The following is a 23,664-nucleotide window of genomic DNA, read 5'->3' as shown; positions in this document are numbered from 1 at the left end:
ATCTAGAATGGTGAAGGAAGCCTACATAACGCAGCAAGGAAAGATCTAATTGCTGGTCTAGAAGAGACCCTATCCGCTGTCCTAAAAGGCACCTATACACAGCCCTAAGGAGAGAGACCTATACGCTGATCAAAAGAGCCCTAGCTGCAGTTCTGTTCGTGCCCTAGTCACAGTCCATATATGCCCTAACTGCTGGCCTTATTTCGCACTAAGATGTTGCCCTACATCCGCAATTTAAGAAGAGTCTTATACACTGGAAATAGGAGGCCTTATCTCCCTAAACACAGTCCTCTAATATGCTATCTCAAGAGGCCTCTATGTTGCCCTAACCGCAGTCCGCAAAGGCAATCAATGAGAGTTCAATGTAACAAGTATACGCTGCAAAGGGGAGCCCTTAACGCAGTAAAAAAGAAGACTATTCAAGCATGCCCCAGCCACAGCCATGGAGGAGTCTTTCCTCAGCTAAAAGATGCCTAATATTACCTCAGATTTGGACAGCAACAGCGTCAAGCTTCAAGCAGATGAGGAAGGTCTGAAAGTGGCTTGTATGACATGGAGAATAGTGCTGAAGGGTATACATTGAAGTCTATCCAGCAAGGCAACATATGTTAGAACTATGTTGATAATAGTACAGTCACTTGGATGGAGAAAGGGGTGTGAACTTGATGAAGATTATGAACAGTAAATTCTATGAGAGAAATCACTGTGTTGAAGACTTTGGTTGGAAACCTTTGGAGCAGCAAAGGGGACTGTTAGAGGACATATTAATATAGGCCTATGTTCAGTGACATTGGTGGAACTTCGTCATTAATAGAAGGCAGATTGAAGAGCTGACCGTATGAAGGTACAGACTTCCTACTGAGCAGCAGAGGAAGACTACAGTCAATATCTCGTACGAGTATTTAAGTGCTCAGATCATTAGCATAATATATATGGAGTTGTCATGCTGCTGAAGCCATTAGAGGACTGTTTAATGTTGCTGTAATATAAGATGGACAGAGTTAGTGTCATGGGTTGGTTCAATTGGCAGGGAGCAGCATGATGATGTAAGGGTCTCACCTTGAAGGACCTTATGCTGCAAATCAGTTGAAGATTGAAGGTTGGTCTCCGAGCTGCAGTCCTTGGTGTCAAGTGTATCACTGCATTGTGTCATCTTCATGGTGAAGATCTCTGCTCTTATCTAGTCAAGTCAAAGTGTTGACTTCTAATGTATATGTAATTTCCCTCTCTCTCTGCTGAACTATTGAAGAACATATAAGAAGAATTGATCAAGGGTTTCCCCAAATTGGGGTTTGTCCCTGGCTAGCGCCACATCTTGTGTCCTCTTGTCTTGGCTTGTCTTCTGCGATTAATACTTATGTTATATCTGCAATTTACTTTAATGCTGATGTGATTGCTAATCTGGAAAAGATATTGAGGTAACTGTGAAAATTGAAATAAATTGCTCTAGCATAGAACATGTTACATACCTAAAATTAACATGGTATCAGAGCTGAGGTGAAGACAAAGCCCAAGGAAGAGTGAAGCAATCACCAAAGATTGTTGGGAAAGGAAAAGGATCTATGGATTCCTCATCCCTCTTCTAATTCACCAAGGGTGAAGTCGAAGCAGAGAATATTATCAGAATGGCGCAGCCGAAGTTTCTTATGGCCTACCTAAAGATCACTTCAATGGGAAGTCCAAATCTAAGGGAGGAAGGAAATGCAGATGCCCTGGTTGAAATAAGTTCGGCCATTATGCGAAGGAGTGTCTGAATGGTAGGTACACATCACTTGATGATGATAACAATCATTCCAGGGACATCTTCAATGATCAGAGGAATGAGAGTGCAGGTCATCAAGAAAATGGTTGACTCTTCAAGAAAGCAAGGAACCCCAGGAATGAAGAATCAAATGTTGTTTATGATAAGATAAAGAAGTGTTATCTTGTATTGGCCCTTTCCTTCAGATTCTTTGGGAATCTTGCTTATTGATTGTAGTGCTTCAAGGCACTCCATTGAATAGAAGGGTGCTCTCTCTCTAATTTGGTAGAGATGGAAACATTCGTGGGATTATACTTGGAGCTAATGCCACCTATCCCGGAAAGGGTGTTACCCCTCAATTGAATGAGGGTAACTTGATTCATTTACATAATCTCTTTTATGTACCTAATCGCAAGAAGAACGTGGTGTCCATTTCGGCAATGGAAGTCAAAGGTTTCAGGGTGGCATTCATCGATGGAAAGGTACGTGTATGAAAATGAAATTTTCTAAGATGTTTTTCTCATGGGTTTAGAGTTGGCACTTTGTATCAAGTTGCAGGATGGTCCATTAGGGACCATGTCCATTGACACATCTCATATATAGCACCAGAGGTCTATTATGGGGCCCTACCCGATGCGAGTTAGATGGTGATTGGGATTCCTAAATTCAAAAGGAGCATGAAGGTACATGTCTGAGATGTATCGAAGGAAAATCTTACAAGGGGACCATTCCTCTCATGTAGCAGGTTCACAGGCTTGGAACAACCCGAGGGGTTTGAGATTCATCAGGAATCTCATGTATGCAGGTGGAAGAAAGCCCTCTATGGCTTGAAGCAAATCACCCCGAGTTTGATATGAGAGGATTGATAGCTGTCAGATGAAGTTGAGATTCGCTAAGAGTGAAGCCGATCCAAACCATTGTTTGAAGGTTGTGGACGATAGACCTCTCATACCGGCACCTTCTAAGAACGACCTATTTCTGATAGGTGCAGACCCTCTCACTTGCAGAAGTAAGAGGGAGTTGGATTCCGGATGTGGAATGGTAAACTGCAAGCCCATGACTACCTCGAGGATCTTAACTTTTAGAAGTTATATGGTGATGATGCCAGACCAGATTTGGGAAATGCCTCTAAGTTTCATAAACTCATTGCATTGATGTTCTTGGTGAACTTCCGTTCGGATATATGTTTTGCAATTAGCATTGTGAGCTCATATTTGGTTGAGCCTCACTGGATTGGTGCCAAGAATCTTCTGAGATATCTTCGGGGCACAATCTCTCATGGATTGAGATACACTGCCGTAAATATGAAGCTGCATGATTATTCGAATGCTGACTGGGTAGGCAGTGTGGAGGATCGCTAGAGCACTTCTCAGTGTTGGTTCTCTTTGGATTCTGCTTCGATATCATGGATGAGCAAGAAGTAGAAGTCGGTTGCTATAAGCACCGCTGAGATCGAATACATAGCTACGAGTATGATCTCGTGTGAAGTTGGCTGGTTGTGGAAGCTCTTCAGTGAGTTGTTTGTACACATGATGAATACCACTGTGATTCTCTGTGCCAACCTGGGGGGATTCGATTATTGAGGAATCCCGTATTCGATGATTACTCCAACAGATAGACATCAGATACTACCTTATTTGGGATATGGTAAGTCGATGAGCGAGGAGGCTCCATCACATTGAGACTGATGTACAGGTCAGAGACATTTTGTCAAAGCCCCGGGGAAAGGTCAAACCTGTGACTTTCCTGAATGACTTGGAGTCGTTGAGAAAAGGGTCCTGCATGTTGCATTCATTGATCTCTGGGAGCTCTGGGGGGCTTGGGGTACTTACTAGAGCAACACACGACCATAGGGCGACTCACCCTCCCCTAATGGTGCGCTGTGTACAGGGTGAATGGCTCAGCCTTCCCCTGTGATACCCCATGGCGACTTTGGAACAGGATGATTAGTTCTCCTGTGGGACAGGATGATTAGTTCTCCTGTTGAGGCATCCTACCCGTGCAGTCTGGGACTCATGGGAAGTACCTCTCATCTGATCAATGAGCAGGGAAATGGGGTTAGGGACCATAGTAGTACTATCGATGGACGCATCGTTGTATCTACCATACTCCCTATGCTAGGATGACCTCCAACTAATCTGGGATCAGTATGAGTGGTTTGAGACACTCTCTTGTGATATTGATCTAGGATCAATAAAACTGACTTCGGGTCAGTAATATGACACACTCTCTTCAAATGAAACTGAATTCGGGTTAGTAGAGAATGGTATGAGACATTCTCGATCAATTCTTCTTCTTCATGGTTCAGCAGAGCTCAACAGAGCAGAGAAGAGCGGAGCTCAGTAGAGTAGAGCAGAGCTCAGCAGAACAGAGAAGAGAAAAGCTCAGTAGAGTAGAGCAGAGCTCGGCAGAGCAGTGCAGGGCACTGATGGAGGAGTTCTCCCTAGTTGAGAGGGAGTGTTAAAATTGGCAACTCGGGCCAAACTCCATGTGGGTCATCTTATTAATGGCAGTTGATATTTTTCTTGGATCCCTCTCATCGAAAGGTGTAAGATTGATCTAAAGATCATCCAATTCCGATAAGTATTCATGGAGATATGAATTTATTTGTGTTATGGGACAATTCGTCAAGATCGGCCAGCAACCAAACAAACCCCACTTGTGCTCAACGTTTTAGTATAAATAGAGGTGGCCTTCAAGTCATTTCTACACACTCACTTGGGATCTCTTCCTCTCTACTTGTCTTTGGGTTTTAGTAGGAGGAGAGATCCTAAGGGATAATGCTGCCCTAATGGAGAAAGGATCTACGCTGCCCTAATACAGATCTACACTGCCCTAATGAAGAAGCCCTAGACGCAGAAAGGAAGGGAGATCTAGAATGGTGAAGGAAGCCTACATAACGCAGCAAGGAAAGATCTAATTGTTGGTCTAGAAGAGACCCTATCCGTTGTCCTAAAAGGAACCTATACGCAGCCCTAAGGAGAGAGACCTATATGCTGATCAAAAGAGCCCTAGCCATTGTTTTGTTCGTGTCCTAGTCACAGTCCATATACACCCTAACTGTTGGCCTTATTCCGCACTAGGATGTTGCCCTACATCCGCAATTTAAGAAGACTCTTATACGCTAGAAATAGGAGGTCTTATCTCCCTAGACGCAGTCCTCTAATGCGCTATCTCAAGAGGCCTCTATGTTGCCCTAACCGCAGTCCTCAAAGGCAGTGAATGAGAGTTCTATGCAGCAAGTATACGTTGGAAAGGGGAGCCCTTAATGCAGTAAAAAAGAAGACTATTCAAGCATGCCCCAGCCGTAGCCATGGAGGAGTCTTTCCTCAGCTGAAAGATGCCTAATATTACCTCAGATTTGGACAGCAATAGCGTCAAGCTTCAGGCAGATGAGGAAGGTCTGAAAGTGGCTTGTATGACATGGAGAAGAGTGCTGAAGGGTATACATTGAAGTTTGTCCAGCAAGGCAGCATATGTTAGAACTGTGTTGATAATAGTACAGTCACTTGGATGGAGAAAGGGGTGTGAACTTGATGAAGATTATGAACAGTAAATTCTATGAGAGAAATCATTGTGTTGAAGACCTTGGTTGGAAACCTTTGGAGCAGGAGGGCAGATTAATATAGGCCTATGTTCAGTGACATTGGTGGAACTTCGTCATTAATAGAAGGCAGATTGAAGAGTTGACCGTATGAAGGTACAAACTTCCTAGTGAGTAGCAAAGGAAGACTGTGTGTTAGGCCGCAGGCCATAAAACCACAATCAATATCTCGTATGAGTATTTAAGTGCTCAAATCATTAGCATAATATATATGGAGTTGTCATGATGCTAAAGCCATTAGAGGACTGTTTAATGTTGTTGTAATATAAGATGGACAGAGCTAGTGTCATGGGTTGGTTCAACTGACAAGGAGCAGCATGATGATGTAAGGGTCTCACCTTGAAGGACCTTATGTTGCAAATCAATGGAAGATTGAAGGCTGCTCTCCGAGCTACAGTCGTTGGTGTCTGGTGTATAACTGCATTGTGTCATCTTCATGGTGAAGATCTCTGCTCTTATCTAGTCAAGTCAAAGTGTTGACTTCTGATGTATATGTACTATCTCTCTCTCTCTCTCTCTCTCTGCTGAACTATTGAAGAATGTATAAGAAGAATTGATCAAGGGTTTCCTGATATTGGGGTTTGTCCCTGGCTAGTGCCACATCTTGTGTCCTCTTGCCTTGGCTTGTCTTCTGCGATTTATATTTATGTTCTATCTGCAGTTTACTTTAATGTTGATGTGATTGCTAATCTGGAAAAGATGTTGTGGTAACTGTGAAAATTGAAATAAATTGCTCTAGCATAGAACATACCTAAAATTAACATCAACGTTGTCTTGAGACAATGAGATTTGCTTCCTGGAATGGACTGCTCAGAAATCTTAGTTGCAGACCTGAAGATGACACTTTCCTTCCACATGTGAATGACTCTTTTGCTCTTCAAGGTCTTCTTCTTCCTCGCTGTGCTTGGAACTATCTTCTAGCCCAATGACTGAGCTCGTTAGGCCTAGAACCAGCCCTTATCATCAAGAGACCTTAGGACTGTAACTCAACCCTAATCCAAGTCTGCACCTTCATACGTGAGAGGGGTTTAGGGCTCTTCTATCCCTCCTAAACCCTCACTTCAATGGTCACCCTTCTTCGCATGGATCTGCCTTTCAAATGGACTCAAGACCGAGCATTTTCCTTCACAACGATGGCATATGTAGTGATGCCCTAACCTCGCACGTGTGGCAGGACTTACTGCTGTTAGAACAGACTTCTGCGGCTCCTTGATCTCTTCCTTCACCTCGCACCAAAGACAATCTTCTTCACATAGAATGGAGACGGAATAGATCTTGTGATTGTGTGTCCGAGGCCTTTATTTATAGTGTTTGAGGGTTGTTCATTAGGCCGACATAACATGCGTCTAAGTCAACGTGAATGTGATACGAAGCCGACATGAACACTCAAATATAAATATATATTTATGCCAAAAATACTTTGCTTCTTCCATATTCGTTTGGAGGGGTTAATTGCTACCCTTTTGTTCTTGATCTTGAAGGAGTCTTGTCACATGATTCTGCCCTTGATCTTGGAGTCATACATTGTACATTTTCAAGTGTAAACATTTACATCAATGACACAAACCTATCACCTAGCCTAGAGCTCATCATTCTGACCTGGATTCTTTTACAGAGGATATTTGCCTGTAGAAATTCTTCAAAGATTTGGAGAACCAAGATGTTCTCATCTTAGAATTTCCTACACATAACAATTTCATTTCTAGCTAGAATCCTTACATAAAGAAATACAATGTACATTAATCATAACCATTAACACTATTTCCAGAGGATTCAACATATCCTCATTCATCAAATGTTCATCAATAGTTCATCAATAGATGTTACCAAATCCATAATCAGTTCATTCTTTAAAAGAGTTACTTAAACAACACATAAGAATGTTCATGAATCACAACATGCTATGCTAACTAAGACCTATGAAAGAAAACAGGAGGTGATCTTTTAATCATAGTAAAGATCCTCAGGCTCCTCCTTCTTCGGCTTCTTTTCATTGTCTTTTGTTTCCTGAGCGACATGAGCTGCTTCATGTTTCCTCTTGCCATTCTTCTTTCGCTTGGGACAATCTCTTCGGTAGTGTCCATATTCATGACATTCAAAGCATTGAATCTTTGACATGTCTTTCTTGGGATGTTGCTGGTGACTAGATCTCTCAAACTTTCCAAACTTCCCTTTTCTTTTAAACCTGGCAGCAAATGCTTGCTCTTTGGATCCAACTGCAATATCTTCCTTGGCCTTTAATCGGGCTTCTTCCACTTTGCATATTGCCCATAGATCATTGAGTGAGGATGCCTCCTTCTTGGCCCATATGCTTGTTGTAAAGTTTCCCCACTCCTCAGGTAATGCATTCAACACTATCGTAGTCATCTCTTGATCAGACATGATTTCTCCTTGTTCCTGCAACTGATCTCTTATTTCAGAGACCCTCATGAAATATGAAGTTATACCTTCTTCTTTTCTGATCTTCATTTTGTATAACTCATTCCTTAGAGAGATCCCTTCTCCTGCAGTGCTGACGGAGAATAAATCTATCAGTTTGTCATAGATCTCTTTGGTTGTTTCAAGCTTGGCTACATAAGGAATTAGAGAGTCCTTGATAGATTCTATGAGAATCTTTTGAGCTCTCACTTCGTTCTTGTTATGCTTAGCTAGTTCTTGACTATCAAAAGGAGCAGCAATTTTCTTTTGTACATAATCAATAACTTCTTGTTCTTTCAAAGTGAGATCAGTCCTCTTCTTCCAAGCAAGGAAGTTGGCAACTCCAACTAACTTATTGCTTTCCTTGCAAGAAGACATCCTTTTCAAGATTAGGTTTGCTCAAATCAATAAGATACTTACTTGATGTAATGATCCTTGAAGCTTGACTTTAGATGGCTGCCTTGAAGGAGCTTGAGGAAGCTTGACTACCCTTGAATGCTAGGGAACCTGAGATCTGCTTGCCTTATCCTTGAGGATCTGCTTTTCAACTGAAGTAAGAGGATTCTTGATAACTTCCTCTCATAGATCCTTCACTTTGATAGATCTTGGAATTTCAGAATGTGGATCTGAATTCTGAATCTTGCTTTGCCTTCAACTTCAGCTGCCTTGCCTCTTCCTTAATGTTCTTTATCAGCCCTTCCTTGATCTGCTACCATCCCTCTGATACCATGTTGAGAAATCTAAGGGCTTGAGAAGTTAATGATTTCTCTATCTTGATAACTGCTTGTGAAGTAAATTTATCCTTTAGATTTATTCAAACAAGATCTTTTATATGTTAGTGATTATCAACTTCATCAACCAGCTACCATGCATGATAAACAAAAAGAACAAAGACACAAGATATAGGCAGCAGCCAGGGCAAAAACCTCTCCAAACCTGAGAGGAAAAACCCACGGTAATTCTTCTTATGATATCTTCACTTGACAAAATTTCCAAGACCAATACAAGACCCTTCTTACCAATGTGACTCCAAGATCAAGGCTAGATCATACTGCTACTGCAAGTTTGCTGTCCTTGGATCAGATCTGCTGCCATGAATGAATGAACTGGCTTCCTCCTTCCTTCTTCTTCGTCCTTCAAGCTTCCCTTGCTCAAGATGGTCCACTAGCCTAGTGGATCTCCTCAACGCTGTCTTGAGACAATGAGATCTGCTTCCTGGAATGGACTGCTCAGAAATCTTAGTTGCAGACCTGAAGATGACACTTTCCTTCCACGTGTGAATGACCCTTTTGCTCTTCAAGGTCTTCTTCTTCCTCGCTGTGCTTGGAGTTATCTTCTAGCCCAATGACCGAGCTCTTTAGGCCTAGAACCAGCCCTTGTCATCAAGAGACCTTAGGACTGTAACTCAGCCCTAATCCAGATCTGCACCTTCGTATGTGAGAGGGGTTTAGGGCTCTTCTAGCCCTCCTAAACCCTCGCTTCAATGGTCACCCTTCTTCACATGGATCCACCTTGCAAATGGACTCAAGACCGAGCATTTTCCTTCACAACGATGGCATATGGAGTGATGCCCTAACCTCGCACATGTGGCAGGACTTACTGCTGTTAGAACTTAGAACAGACTTCTGCGGCTCCTTGATCTCTTCCTTCACCTCACACCCAAAGACAATCTTCTTCAGCATAGAATGGAGACAGAATAGATCTTGTGATTGTGTGTCCGAATAGATGAGGAGAGGCCTTTATTTATAGTGTTTGAGGGCTGTTCGTTAGGCCGACATAACATGCCTCTAAGCCGATGTGAATGTGATATGAAGCTGACATGAACACTCAAATATAAATATATATTTATGCCGAAAATACTTTGCTTCTTCCATATTCGTTTGGAGGGGTTAATTGCTACCCTTTTGTTCTTGGTCTTGAAGGAGTCTTGTCACATGATTCTGCCCTTGATCTTGTTGTCATACATTGTACATTTTCAAGTGTAAACATTTACATCAATGACACAAACCTATAACCTAGCCTAGAGCTCATAATGAGAGCTCCTAAAACAAATACATTTTTGAGCAGGAAACCCATTTCTCAAATTCAGAAAAATATTTTGCTAGATACAATTTTGCATCGTTTACATTGGAATGTGTCATTGTGAAGACCGAACCTAGTTACACTTTCTTCAACATTTGAATAGTGTTTGAACTTTGGGCACTGTTTTGAAGGTCGCTGCTTCAGGAGGGCTGTTGTGCTAGGCCGTCGGCCATAGCACACAGATGGGCTGCATAGGGGGTGCCTCGAGGCTTGGCATCTATCCTTAGTGATAATGTTGTGAGGAGGAGGCTTCTTGAGGTGTGTCGTAACCCTTAAAGGGCCTGTTTCATGACTGTGGGAGGATTTAGGGCTGCAACAAGTGCCCTAACCAGGTGTCATGAACAGCAAGATACAAACACATGTGCAGCAGTGTTTTTGGAGGGATGTTGGGTCAAAGATGTTGACCAGAGCATGGATCAGTTGATGGGCAGCTTGAGGAGGCCTTAGGAGTTGTTTGGAGGAGCCCACGTGGACTGTTGGGTAGCCTACCAAGCAGCCAAGGTGACAGCAGGCACATTAGATTGGAAGGCAAGAGGACAGCAGCAAGGAGTGTTGCAAATGTTTCCTTGGTTGATGAGTTGATGGTGTCCCAGGTGAAGGACATTTTGATGTACCTAGATTTGTGCAATAGCTCCTCTATTGCAGAGAAAAGGGCGGATTGGTGAAGTCTGTGGACAGCCATGTGTAAGGGTCACCCAGGTTTGGGGATGTCCTAACTAGGAGCAGATGCTACAACGTGGACTTGGTCACTCGTGGACTGTTGGAGGGCAGCGTGTGAGAAGACCAAGTGTAGACGTGATTGGGCACTTATGGTTTGCTGGAGGACAGTGTGATAGTGTCAAAGTTGGAGCCCGATGTGCAACACCTTGATGGACCTAGGTGGTTGCTTGAGTGGCAGTTGTTGAGCTCAAGGGTTGACGAACCAAAGGAGCAGTTTGTGGAGCTCGAGACTTGTGTGTGGAGAAGGACTTCCACAGCAGATGATGGGCGATCCTCCTAACCCATGTTCATTGTGGGAGATGGACATCTTGCAGTGATAGGTGGCAAGCCTCCGTGCCCTATGTCAGTTTTCATCGGAGCAGTGCAGGAAGACTATAGTGGGTTGAAGTCCCTGAGTAGCTAAGGAGCAACAGTGGGCAATTGAGAGTTGTTCACAAGTGGAGCTGTGAACAACTCAATAGGAGTCTCGATGTGTTATGGCCTTGATGGACTAAGGCACAACTAGAGAGTAGATTGGATAGCCGAGATTCAGTGGCCAGATGGACTTGGAGCATTGATAGAGGCAGGAGTTGCAGATCGGGAGCCAAAGGACCAGGCAGGTACAGGGTACGACCGAGAGGAGCTGAGAGAGCATGCGACAGCCAGATGGTCAGAGTATCTTGTTGAGGGTAGATTGGTCATCGATGTACTAACACTAAGCCCCAGTTTGTATCTTGTATTAGTGGATGTATGAGGGCCATTATCCTTGGTACGGGAGCCCTAGACTGTTGTATTATATCAGTTGGATTAATATAACGAAGTTGGGTTGAAAATTTAAAAAGTTGTCTATATTTTGTGCATGTGTGATTTACTGCTATTTTATTCCGTTGTGCAAAGTAGTTTATGGTTGAGATTCTTGGTTTGGTAGCGTTAGTGATTTTAAGACTCTAACCTAGACCCAAGGTTATGGAAAATCAACATGGTATCAGAGCGTATCTGAGCTACTTTGAGGGACAGTGAATCAAAGTGTGCACAGCAAAGCAACTCAGAGGGAGTTGTCGGTGTCTAGATCATGGAGCAGAGGGTTCAGCTAAAGACATGGAGATGTGGTCTTGACTAGCTTGGCAGCAAGATTGGCTAGGAGTTCTAGTGGATTGGTGGTGAGCCCGGTGAACAACAGTTTGTTGTAGGGAAGATTGTTGATCATGGACTTCTGTTGATTTGTCATGGATGGTTGGGACAGCTCGAGGATTGCTTTGGCATGGACGAGATCAGGTTGATTGAGATGGCTTCATGTGATGGACTACAGGTTGATAGACTAGAGTCTTCATCGGATCGTGATGTTGCATATCCGAGATTGGAGGGATTTGCACAAGTGTTATTTGATCCAGGAGGATGAGTGCTTGCAGGACTGAGCCAGTGGAGATCATGTAGGCTCAGAGGGAGTCTAGCCTCAGAGGGAGCATCCCTATGGAGGTTTGGGATCTTCAAGTTTGGATGTGATGAAGCAGAGGCACTACCTAGATTGTCAGATTCATTCTACAGGATATGTTGCAGTGATGGATGCCATATGGGCTAGTGTCATCGTCGTATGATGATGGTTACTTGGAAGTACCTCTCTTGCTAAGAGTGTTGATTTTTGTGTAGCTTGGAAGGTACTCCAAGCCCTAGTGTTCAAGGGTTGGAGGTCAAACCACCACAAGTAGGCTTGTGGGCTTGGAACCCAAGCCTGGGGTCTTGCACCCAATCGTGTTTGGGGCAATTTCGGAAGCACATTTCTACATGTGATGACATGAGACAATAGAGGGTGGAAAGGAGAATCCAACGCTTCAAGAAGCGTCGAATTCTGAGTTGTAGAAGTGGAGAAATGAATTTTTGAAGTTGGCAAATAATAATTGGTTTTCAAATCATGTAAGCTTGAAGTAAAATTTAGCCAATAGATGTGTCTCTTCACTAATTCGTTGAAACCCCTTTATTGGCCAGAAATAAAGGGTGATTTGATGTGTTATAGGTATCCTTTTGTGCAACATCATCTCAAGGAAAAGGAACTTTGAAATTAGCCCTAGCCGCAGCAAAGGAGAGGCCCTAGACAACGTGGAAGAGGGTTTGAATTCTATGGTGGAGGCCGAGTGAGCTACAATGGCAACGGACTACCTTTGGGCTAGAAAAGAGGACCGAGTTTGTTGTTCTAGAGGTCGAGGAGGCTGGTTGTTAGACCAAGACCGAGCTCCTTGTGAGAAAAGACGTTGTTGTTTGAGGAGTGTTTGGGCACTGTTTTGGAGGCCCGCTACTTCAGGAGGGTTGTTGTGCTAGGCCGCAGGTCATAGCACACAGCTGGGTTATGTAGGAGGTGCCTTGAGGCTTGGCATCTATCCTTAGTGACAACGTGGGTGAGGAGGAGGCTTCTTGAGGTGTGTCGCAGCCCTTACAAGGCTTGTTTGATGACTGTGGGAGGATTTAGGGTTGCAGCAAGTGCCCTAACCAGGTGTTATGAACAACAAGATACAAACACGTGCAATAGTGTTTTTGGAGGGATGTTGGGTCAAAGATGTTGACCAGAGTGTGGATCAGTTGATGGGCAGCTTGAGGAGGCCTTAGGAGTTGTTTGGAGGAGCCCACGTGGATTGTTGGGTAGCGTACCAAACAACCAAGGTGACAACAGGCACATCAGATTGGAAGGCATGAGGACAACAACAAGGAGTGTTGCAGATGTTCCCTTGGTTGATGAGTTGATGGTGTCCCAGGTGAAGGACATTTTGATGTACCTAGATTTGTGCAATAGCTCCTCTATTGCAGAGCAAAGGACGGATTGGTGAAGTCTGTGGGAAGCCATGTGTAAGGGTCTCGTAGGTGTGGAGATGTTCTAACTAGGAGCAGACGCTATAGTGTGGACTTGGTCACTCGTGGATTGTTGGAGGGCAGCGTGAGAGAAGGCCAAGTGTGGACGTGATTGGGCACTTATGGTCTGCTGGAGGACAGCGTGATAATGTCCAATTTGGAGCCCGGTGTGCAACACCTTGATGGACCTAGGTGGTTGCTTGAGTGGCAGTTGTTGAGCTCAAGGGTTGACGAACTAGAGTAGTTTATGGAGCCCAAGACTTGTGTGTGGAGGACTTCTACAACAGATGATGGGCGGTCCTCCTAGCCTATGTTCATTATGGGAGATGGACATGTTGCAGTGATAAGTGGCAGCCTTCCATGCCCTACATTGGTCTTCATCGAAGCAGCGCAGGAAGACCATAGTGGGCTGAAGTCCCTGAGTAGTTGAGGAGTAGCAGTGGGTAGTTGATAGTTGTTCACAAGTGGAGTTGTGAACAACTCGACAGGAATCTCGATGTGTTGTGGCTTTGATGGACTAAGGCACAACTAGAGAGTAGATTGGATAGTTGAGATTCAGTGGCCAGATGGACATGGAGCATTAATAGAGGCAAGAGCTGTAGATCGGGAGCCGAAGGACCGGGTAGGTATAGGGTACGACCGAGAGGAGCTGAGAGAGCATGCGATAGTCAGATGGTTAGAGTATCTTATTGAGGGTAGATTGGCCATCAATGGACTGACACCAAGCCCCATTTTGTATCTTGTATCAGTGGATGTATGAGGGCCATTATCCCTAGTATGGGAGCCCTAGACTGTTGTATTATATCAGTTGGATTAATATAACGAAGTTGGGTTGAAAATTTAAAAAAAAGTTGTCTATATTATGTGCATATGTGATTTACTGCTATTTTATTCCACTGTGCAAAGTAGTTTATGGTTGAGATTCTTGGTTTGGTAGCATCAGTGATTTTAAGACTCTAACCTAGACCCAAGGTCGTGGAAAATCAACAGTGAATGGGTTATTGATGAGTTGGCACACCTAGTTTTAGTGTGGGCTATTCCACTTCGAAGTTTGTTTTTCCACTAATAGTCGCTTCCTTGTCACACCGATCATTCTCCAAATAGATATAGCCCATCAAAGATATTTCTCGAGACTTAAGAATTGGCCCATGCATAAAGGAAAGTGGTTGTGTTTGCATAAGCTAAACATCGTTTGTTTGGAGCTACCCTAACAAACAAAAGCAAGATGCGGACGTTAGTTGTTGATACTTCAAGTTGGCTCCATAACAAAATAATTAACTTGTTAATGAGCTTCAAGTTAGCTTACTTAAGAGAAGGAGGATCATGTAAATTAAAGATTAATTGATTCATTTGATTATCAATCAAGGAAGAAATAATAATCTCAGATCAATTCATATTCTTATGGAGCATTCACGCAAGAAAAGAACGAAGGAGTTTATCTAAGGAATCGGTGGAAGAGCATTTGGTTTGAGGACTCTGTTGATTTGGCCTTCAACGAGCAACGGTCATCCAATTTCAATCCAATAATCACTACCTGAAGTTGTATCTGGCTACAAAATAGGTGTGGTATCTCTGCTTCCCGTTCATATATATAATGTATGGTTAGGGTACAGATTTTGGCCTGTTGATGTTAGATATTGTTTGTCCCACATATGGTTGTGAGAAGCTTGGAGCGGCTTCTGGTTTTTCAGGTCCCACTTCTTGATTTTTCAAAGATCTTCAAATTTGATAATTACTTCTTATGATTTCTTATGTTAATCTTTTTTTTGTTCACATTCATCATAAAACAATTGCACAAAAGATCTCAACAGTAGAAACACAATACTAGTAGGTTCATAAAGAGAGCCAAATACATGAGACACAGAATTTTACCGTGGGAAAACCCACTTGGGGGAAAAGCCCAACGACCTTTTCCTTGGAGAAATTATTCAATTCAACAAGAGATACAATCTGATCTTCTAGTCAAAAACAAAGTCAAACTGACCACAAACATTCCTAGGTCAAACCTGGTCAACCAGAGACAAATTCGGCCTCCTGAAATTTCAGCCTCTTAAGATCTCGACCTCCTGAAATTTCAACCTACTGCTTCAGAAATTAGATGTTGTTACCTCAGAGATTAGGTTTGCCCAAATTCTTGACTTGCCCTTTAAACCTGATTTGCCCTCATCTTTCTCCTCCTTCGCTTGAACAAAAGTGATCTGAATTGCCTCTCAATTGATGAAGTCTAATGGGTATATATATTGATTAGATGAACCCGGAGTGGTGTGTCTAAAGAGTTAGGTCGACTTGATCTTTTGGATGAAAATAAAAATTAAATTTCAAAAAAAAAATCGAAATTCTCTTTCTTGATGCTGACATGAAGAACATGTCTTGTATTTATCATTACACATATTTGAAGGGCTAAAATATTGATTATGAAGACCGACCATAGCTACAAAAATTCAACATCACTGTCGTTGTCTTCAGTCAAGGCTGAAACGTCAGCATTGCTATATATGGAACGAAGTTTCAGAATGCTCACTGCCTGAGTCTATGATAGCCTCATTTGGCGGAAAAGAACTGGAGTTCCATTTCTGAGCACGATTGATGAAGTCTTATTGGAAAACTCATGAAATCTTTTATGTATAGTCGTGATAAAATCAATATTAAAGTGATTTTGATTCACTGCAATTTTTGGTTTGATTTCATTACAAAGATTTGTAGTTGTACCTCGATTGGACAATGTTTCGGTTCAAAGGATAAATTATCTTATTATAATTGATTTTGCAATCGTAGCTTGGTTTGCTATAGAATCATAGTTTTTGCGGAGGGTTTTTGTTCCATATATATTGACTGGCACAATTTCAGTTGTTTATTTTGTTGATGCCTTTGGGTTATAATAGTTTCCAACAGATTGCATTGCAGTGGTCAAATCTTCTCCGTTATTTGACTCATTGAATGTGGACTGACAAGTTGATTTATATACATAACCAGAGACTAGATTGCCAAGTGAGTGACACAAGACACATCAGATTTGAAACTCGTAGATGGTTGTTATAGTCGCATAAATGCATAGATGGATTATTATTTCATGTTTGGTCATTTAGTAGTCACGCAAGCAACAAACACTCAGGCATAAAGCAAAGTTTATGGACTGACTATATATATAACTGAGGCAGAGGTCGAATGTCTGGAGGCAAAGCTCATTTGTTGTCTGACTAAAATTAGATTATGATGTGTGTTGTCTTAGGTAGATATTGAGACAGAGAGAGGTTGGTCATAAGGAAAACCAAAGGCACATTAAGTTTTGTTTGAGAAAGCAGCTTGAGGACGTGAATTTGCATAAGTACAAGCTCATTGATAATGATATAGTGAGACAGCCCTTGGTGAGCAATAGTGGTTGAGGAAAAGTGACAAAATTGTATAATTTTTGAAATTTTTCAATATTGTTGTAATTGGGGTCATTATCCCTAGTATGGGAGCCCAAAATTATTGTTTCATTTTTAATTGTTAAGGGTGGCAAGGTGTTGCTAGGCAAGGAAGTTGTAGTTTCCTTTAGGAGGTTGTCGCCTCCTTGCAGTGACTGCTGGTAAAATAGGAGTTGTAGCTCCTTCTAGTAGTGGCTGGTAAATATCTTGGGGTTTTAGCCCTTCCAATTATAGTTGGTAAACCAGAATTTGCAGCTTCCCTTGTAATATAAATAAATTGTTCATATAATTCTTGTGTATTTCTTGATGTGATGTTATTGGTTAATGTTTTTGATACTAAATTGGAAAGAAAAGTGAAATATTTATTCACCGCCCATTTCAGTATTTCCAACAAAAGAAGCTATGTTGGTGTAGAAATTGAAAATGACCAGAAGGTAGGATGCAAGGCAAGCAAGCAACCTTCACTCTTGAAAGCAAGGGAACAACTTTTGCAACACCAAGACATACAATTGCTTGAGCACAAGCAATGTCAGGAAGGGGGTACTATAATGTCTCCTATGGATCAATTTCCCAAGGGAGGACAAAGTAGCCTATCCCACCCTGTAGGCTATAGTCTTGATAAAGGGGGGGAAACCCAATTATCGAATGACTGGAGCAACATTGGGTAAATTTTGGGTTAGTCGGGGCAAAAAAGCCCAAATTGGGGGTTGCACTTGCATCCCCTCACATTAGAGGAACTCCATGGGGAAATCTATAAATAAAGGAGAGTTGAGGCATTTATCATCATCAATTTGGATTGATATCTATGTTTTCTTGAGCTGAGGGTTTAATACCCCTTCTTCTTGATTAGCTTCGGTGGAGTTTATCCCACCCTATCTAATCCTTTTGTCTAGTTTTGGTGGAGCTGATCCCACCCTACCTAGACACCTATCTTTCCTTGTTCTAGTACAGCATTGGAGCAATCTGCATTAGTTTTGAAGATTGATGATCTTTTACCTAACCAAACCAATTAAGGGATCTGAGATTCTGAGTTGATCCTCACAGGGCGGAAACCCCTCTGAGCAGCACAAAAAAGGTTTGCCAGAACAACTTGAGGCCAATATAGGTTGTGGCCTCTTTGAAAAATCCACATAGGGCATAATAAGTGAATTTTTGGCCGCAGGTTCGCTAAGGCTGGGCCGCAGTGTCGTGGGGACGAAATATTATTTTTGTTGGCAAATCATAAGGGTAATTTTCGGCTGAACGAAGACATACCTAGGTACTTTGATCAAGACTTGTACAGGAAGGGGGACTTTGTCATACACAGCACTGTAGGAAGGTAGCAACCAATGAAGTCCCTTTTTCCAAGAAGCAAGTCAGACTGTGGTGTAATCAATTGTTGTACAGTGGTATCTGATCTGAGGCAGTCAAAGCAACGCCATGCTTAAATCAACCAGTAACTCTGTTTGTGAGTTGATAGAAGTAGAGTAGAGTTGTTGTTCACTGGATTTATTGTTATTGTAAATTGGGATTATACTGTTGGATCAAGTGGAATTGGATAATCGTACAGTGCATTGGGCAATCCACCCTAATTTATTGTGGTCTTGTGAGAATCATGTTGTTATGGCAGTCTTTATATTATGCATGCAAACCTATTGTTATAAGAATAGATGAATGTTCATTGTTGCTGCATAATTTAATTGGTGTAGAAAACCCTAGTCACAATAACCCTAAGGGTAAAATTACCCAAGGACATTACAATGTTAGCATTTCTGCTATTTCATCTGGGAGGTTCTAGAAGTTGCAATCTAAACCATAGTGAGGGGAACTCCCACTGATCACTTGGTTCATTTTTTAGAACTTGAACTGCTATAATTTAGGAGATATGCCCTGAAGAATTTGCTATATTAGTTCCCATGCAAAGTATTTGAAGAAATGCCTAAATGGTTTTTAATGATTCATTGCATACAAACTGTTTGATGAAATGCCCCAATAAAAATGTTGTTTTGTTGTATGATAGTATTGTTGTAGTTGATACATGCCTATTTGCATGCACAGAATTTGCTATATTAGTTTGCATGCAAAGTGTTTGAATAAATGCTTAAATAGTTTAATGATTCATAATTTCATTGCTTACAAACTGTTTGATGAAATGCCCCTATGAAAGTACTATTTTTTGGATGGGGATAGTATCGTTGTATGATAGTGTTGTTGTAGGTGACATATGTCTATTTGCATGTAAAGAATTTGAAAAAATGTGTTAAAAGTGATTTGTACAATTCGCATACAAACTATTTGATAAAATACCTGAAAGACAATTCAAAAGTTGCATGATTGAGTGGTATATTTCAGTTAGTATGTTACAAGTAGAATTAGAGCAATGTTTCTAATTTGATTTCATACAAAATGTTTGACAAAATGTATACAAGAAAAATACTACTTAATTGGTTATATACAAAGTATTTGAAGAAAGGTTTACATATAAAGTGTTTGAAAAAATGTATGAGAGATGAAAATCAAGTTTTTGCAAGTGTGGTTAGGATAAATTTAGTAGGGGTATGTGACAAAGTGGTATCAGAGCTTATTGTCAAGCTAGTAAAAGGAAAAATAATTTTTTTGGTACCCCATAACCTCTGTAAGTCATTGAGGGAATTGGGTATGTTACAAATTGAACCTAGTAATCAAGTGCAAGAAGGAAATTCAAAATAGAGTGACCTACTTGTTATCCTGACCACCAATCAAAATGATAAGTGCCTGCCTGCAACAGAGAAGATTGATAGTTCACAGATTTTGGAGAGATGAATCAGACTGAGGAACTTTGTTGACATTGTCTCCGTGATTTGGTATATGTGAAGAAATATCATTTGGTGTACTTCTTGTAGCCATAATTGTAAGTGTTTTAATTTTATACTCAACATTAGTTTTTTCCCGAACCAAACCAGGGGCTTCCCTTGACCTGACAGTATTTGTTCAAGTCTTATCAAGCATTTAGTTTCTGAGTGGATTGTGCAAATTATTCCATATTTATCTATTTGATGAATTGATATTGTCCAGTAATACATTCTGCATTTAGTTTATTTCTATTTCCATATTTCTGGCTCAATAGTGTTTCTTCTCAGTTCAACTTGACCTTGTTTTTGCTCATATGGTTTAGTGGCTTATTTGCTTTATTTCATTGGAATAATATTTGTGTAGATTCAAGAGTTTTTGGTTCTAGGAAGACAGCCACTCACAGTCTTGAAGGATAAGCTTTACTGTTTGACAGATCAGTTGATGCAGAAGGCTGAACAGCAAGTACCTTCAGGCTATTTCATGATCGAGGTAAGCAGAATGCAAAATCCGTATTTGAATATTAGTATATTCATGGTTCATAACTGGTTTTTACTTACAATAAGCAGAAAGAATGCAAATCCTTATTTCAATATTAGTATATTTATGGTTCATAACTGGTTTTTACTTGCAATAAGCAGAAAATATGATTGAAATTTGAAATGGATTTCCTGGTTTTCTTACTGACCTTACTGATTCTTTCACCAGAATGTGTTCTACAATGATTTAAGGGATCGCATGGCTGTTGATTACAGCAGGCCAATCATTGACTGGGTCAATTACAATAAAGATGAGGCACTTGAGAAATGGAAGGTCATTGTGGCTGCTGGTTTCAAGAAGAAACAGCGAGCATTGCTCCAGGGTTCTTTACCATCTGATCAACTTCCTTTCTTCAAGGCTGCTAACATGGCTTCAACGTGTTTTGCTGATTTACGCTTCCGATTGGGTGTTCGGTACCTTTACTGTCACCAGGTATGAGGTTTAACAATGAACATTAAAATAAGCAGTTGATAATTTCAACAAATGTGGTAGATCTCTTTTTCAGATTATCAAAGCTCTGAAAGTTTCACAGGAGGAAGTGCCTGCAATACATTACTCCATTAGGTTTTATTTAATGCTTATTTTCTTTTCTTGCAACCTTTGTTGTAAATCAGTGCCGTAAGCATTCATATTCTAAAACTTGTTCACTGAGTTTGATCTTCTAGAATTAATTGTGCAAGCAATTATAAGACTCCATTCCCGATTCCATCAAGCTTCAAGATAGTTAAGCATAATGCTATTGAACTTTGCCTAGTGCTTCATTGCCCTACAGCTGATTCCTGTTTCATGTGATATTTCAGGGTGACTGTAAACATAGCATTGTGATAAGGGACATGCGGTTAATTCATCCTGAAGATAATCAAAACAAGGCAGCCTACCCTTTATTAACATTCCAACCACGTGTCCGACATCGAAAATGCAGCATCTGTGATATCTATCGTGCAAAGAAGGTCACCTATGACGATAAATGGGCTCCAACAAATCCATCCTTCTTCTGTGAAAACTGTTACTACCTGTTACACTACTCTCAGAGTGGAACTCTTATGTATGATGACTTCAGAGTCTATGACTACTATCATGAATAGGACTTGGTTATTTTTTCTGACATGTATTATATGAATTGTATATTAACGCATTTATTTGTATTTTTGTTTCGAAAGATAATTTTTTAGATAATCCAGGTGAAGGTAGATAATTGCAAAAAGCGATCCCTGCCTATCTTAATGGAGGAGGTTCGATAACATGCTTGTGCTATGCTATAATACATCCTAGGTAGTCATCATTGGTTATGCCATTTGCAGGGCTCATAGTGGTCTGGGTACCATATAGATGAAAGTAAAAGAAATGATTGCAGAGCGGCTTGCGGGGTGGTCATCTGAGTTTTGTTTCACCAAAACTGGTAGATTCCAACTCTGGTGGTGGTGACTTCTTGTACATGAATGGGAACATCAATTCCATGGAGCGTACTTAATGTTCATTATGATCCCAAAGTGATTTGAAATGGATCCTGGAAAAGCTGCTATTTAGCTTTATATTTTTTGGATGACAATAAATGATATGTCTTTTGCACACCATAAGAGTAATGGGATAAAATTTGAACGTTCTGATAAATTTCTTGTATTTACTAGGTAGCAAAGAGATCTTTGTACATATAACGTTTACAAAGGATTTTGTATATTATTATCATATTTAGAAAATTAAAGGAAGAAAAGAAAATAAGCATTAAATAAAACCTCTTGTACCATGTGAATCAAAATAATATTTACAAATGTTGATCATGCTATGATAATAGGTGTGTTGAAATTGTAACTATGTTTTGTCTTCATAATTAATGTATCATTGTATTTTTATCAATATGTATTTTTTGTGAGAATAAAAAGAAAAATCAAAAGGGCATGTTCATGGTGACCCTATAAAAAGAAAGAGAATTTGAATTTTGTAAATGTTATTTATTCCTCCATGTTGCCAAGTCGGCTGTCCTAGAGTTCATGTTGGCCTACCCAATAGACGTGACCCTTCACTTATGGAAACAACTATAAATTGGCATGTATCCTCAATCATTTGGCAAGCAATTTGTTCGTCTTCTGTGGTGAGTTATGAGCTATATATGCAAGTCATCTGAGGCAGTTTCCTGTGGTAGTGATACGAATTTCCTGTGGTTTATATTTTGAGATTAATGCGAAGTTCCTGTAGTCTATACTCTGAGACAGATGCGAGTTTTTCTGTGGCATATGCGCTGAGACAAATGCAAGTTACCTTCTGTGTATAATGCAAGATACCTGTGACACTTTTTCTGTGGATTTGCTGTGAATGATGTGAACTTACAGATGACACATTTCTGTGGCTGATGCAAGTTCCCTATGTTATATATTCTGTGATTGATGCAAGTCTTTTGTGGTAGATCTTCAATGGTTTCCCAAGATACACTTTCAATGGTTAATGAAAACTTCAAAGGCTTATATTGATGTAAGTTTCAGAGACACTTTCTACCATGATGATGCTGCATTCAGAGGGCTGACTTGGCACTTGGATCACTGGTTAGTTTGACTTGGATTTCTCTTGTTGATAAAGATTCTATAAGGAAAGGATTGATGGGTTTTTTCCCTTGTGGGTTTTGCCCTGGCTTGGAGCCTAATCTCTAGTGTCTATTGTCTTTTGTATTGCATTTGTGTAATTTCTTGATGATCTAATGAATGAAGTAAAGAACTCAATGAAAAATAAATACATAACACAATCATAAGTAATTACCATGACAAGAAATTCTCTATTGCTCTCGAATTTCAACATGGTTTCAGAGCTAGGTTCAAGAAAATTGGAGAGCAACAATTTCCCAAGAGCCATCAATTCAAAGCTTTGTCCAAGTTTGTCTTAAGGTAAGAACTCTTCTCTCATTAAGGAAATCCAAATTATCCTCGTTTAAGAAACAGAGACGTTATGTTCCTAGAAGAGGGTTGTTACTCTTCTGTCCTGCAAAGAAAAAGAAAGGTTAAAGGTCTGGAACACTACTAGAAGAAGCTGAGGTTTGTTTTGTTTACCCAGAAGGCTGAGAGCCCTATAGTTGTCTAGGACTAAAATTCCAAGTAACCTCAGCTAGAGCGAGAGGCAAAAGAAGTGCCCTTGTTGATAAGGCCACAGGCCTGTGTTGATAAGATCGAAGTCTTGAAGGTATACCTGACAGTTGGCCAAATCAAAAGAAGGCCTATATTAGTGGTGTTTTGTGAAGGATTTCACTATGAAGGCTGAACAGCAGTTATCAAGTAGCCTAAGGACAATACTTTTGTGAAGGACTTGCACATCTATTGAAGTAATCGAGATTATGAAGAAGACCTTCTGTGTTTGGCAGTCGAGATTTTGTGGAAGAAAAAAAAGGCCTGGAACAAGCCTAAGGATACCCCTGTCTTGAGTTAAGAGGACCATAGCAGGTATAAAGTTTGAAACTGTGGAAACTTGTATATCCCTTTGTGGGGGCTCATATGTCTCTAAGCTCATATACCTCTGCGTGGAATCGTGTATCCCGAAGTATCTTT

General features: G+C 40.8%; 1 protein-coding gene across 4 annotated transcripts in view; it reads left to right on the top strand.

The window, feature by feature from the left end:
• SRD2 (snRNA activating complex family protein) overlaps positions 1–21,313 on the top strand; it is a 254,711-nt gene extending 233,398 nt beyond the window's left edge. For all 4 annotated transcript variants that reach the window (XM_089423978.1, XM_089423980.1, XM_089423981.1 and 1 more), the window contains 3 exons: positions 19,964–20,089; positions 20,306–20,569; positions 20,938–21,313. In XM_089423978.1, the coding sequence (XP_089280104.1) occupies positions 19,964–20,089; positions 20,306–20,569; positions 20,938–21,222 (675 nt within the window). In that variant the 3' untranslated portion in view covers positions 21,223–21,313. The remainder of the gene's footprint in view (positions 1–19,963; positions 20,090–20,305; positions 20,570–20,937) is intronic.
• The last annotated feature ends 2,351 nt before the right edge of the window (positions 21,314–23,664 follow it).

The sequence above is a fragment of the Pinus tabuliformis genome, chromosome 4_2 (assembly GCF_031772625.1).
Source record: "Pinus tabuliformis cultivar Carrire ecotype Pingquan chromosome 4_2, CPIR1, whole genome shotgun sequence".
In the NCBI taxonomy this organism is placed as follows: Eukaryota; Viridiplantae; Streptophyta; class Pinopsida; order Pinales; family Pinaceae; genus Pinus; species Pinus tabuliformis.
The sequence above is the reverse complement of the archived record's forward strand: the minus strand, read 5'-3'. Positions and strand labels throughout refer to the sequence as shown.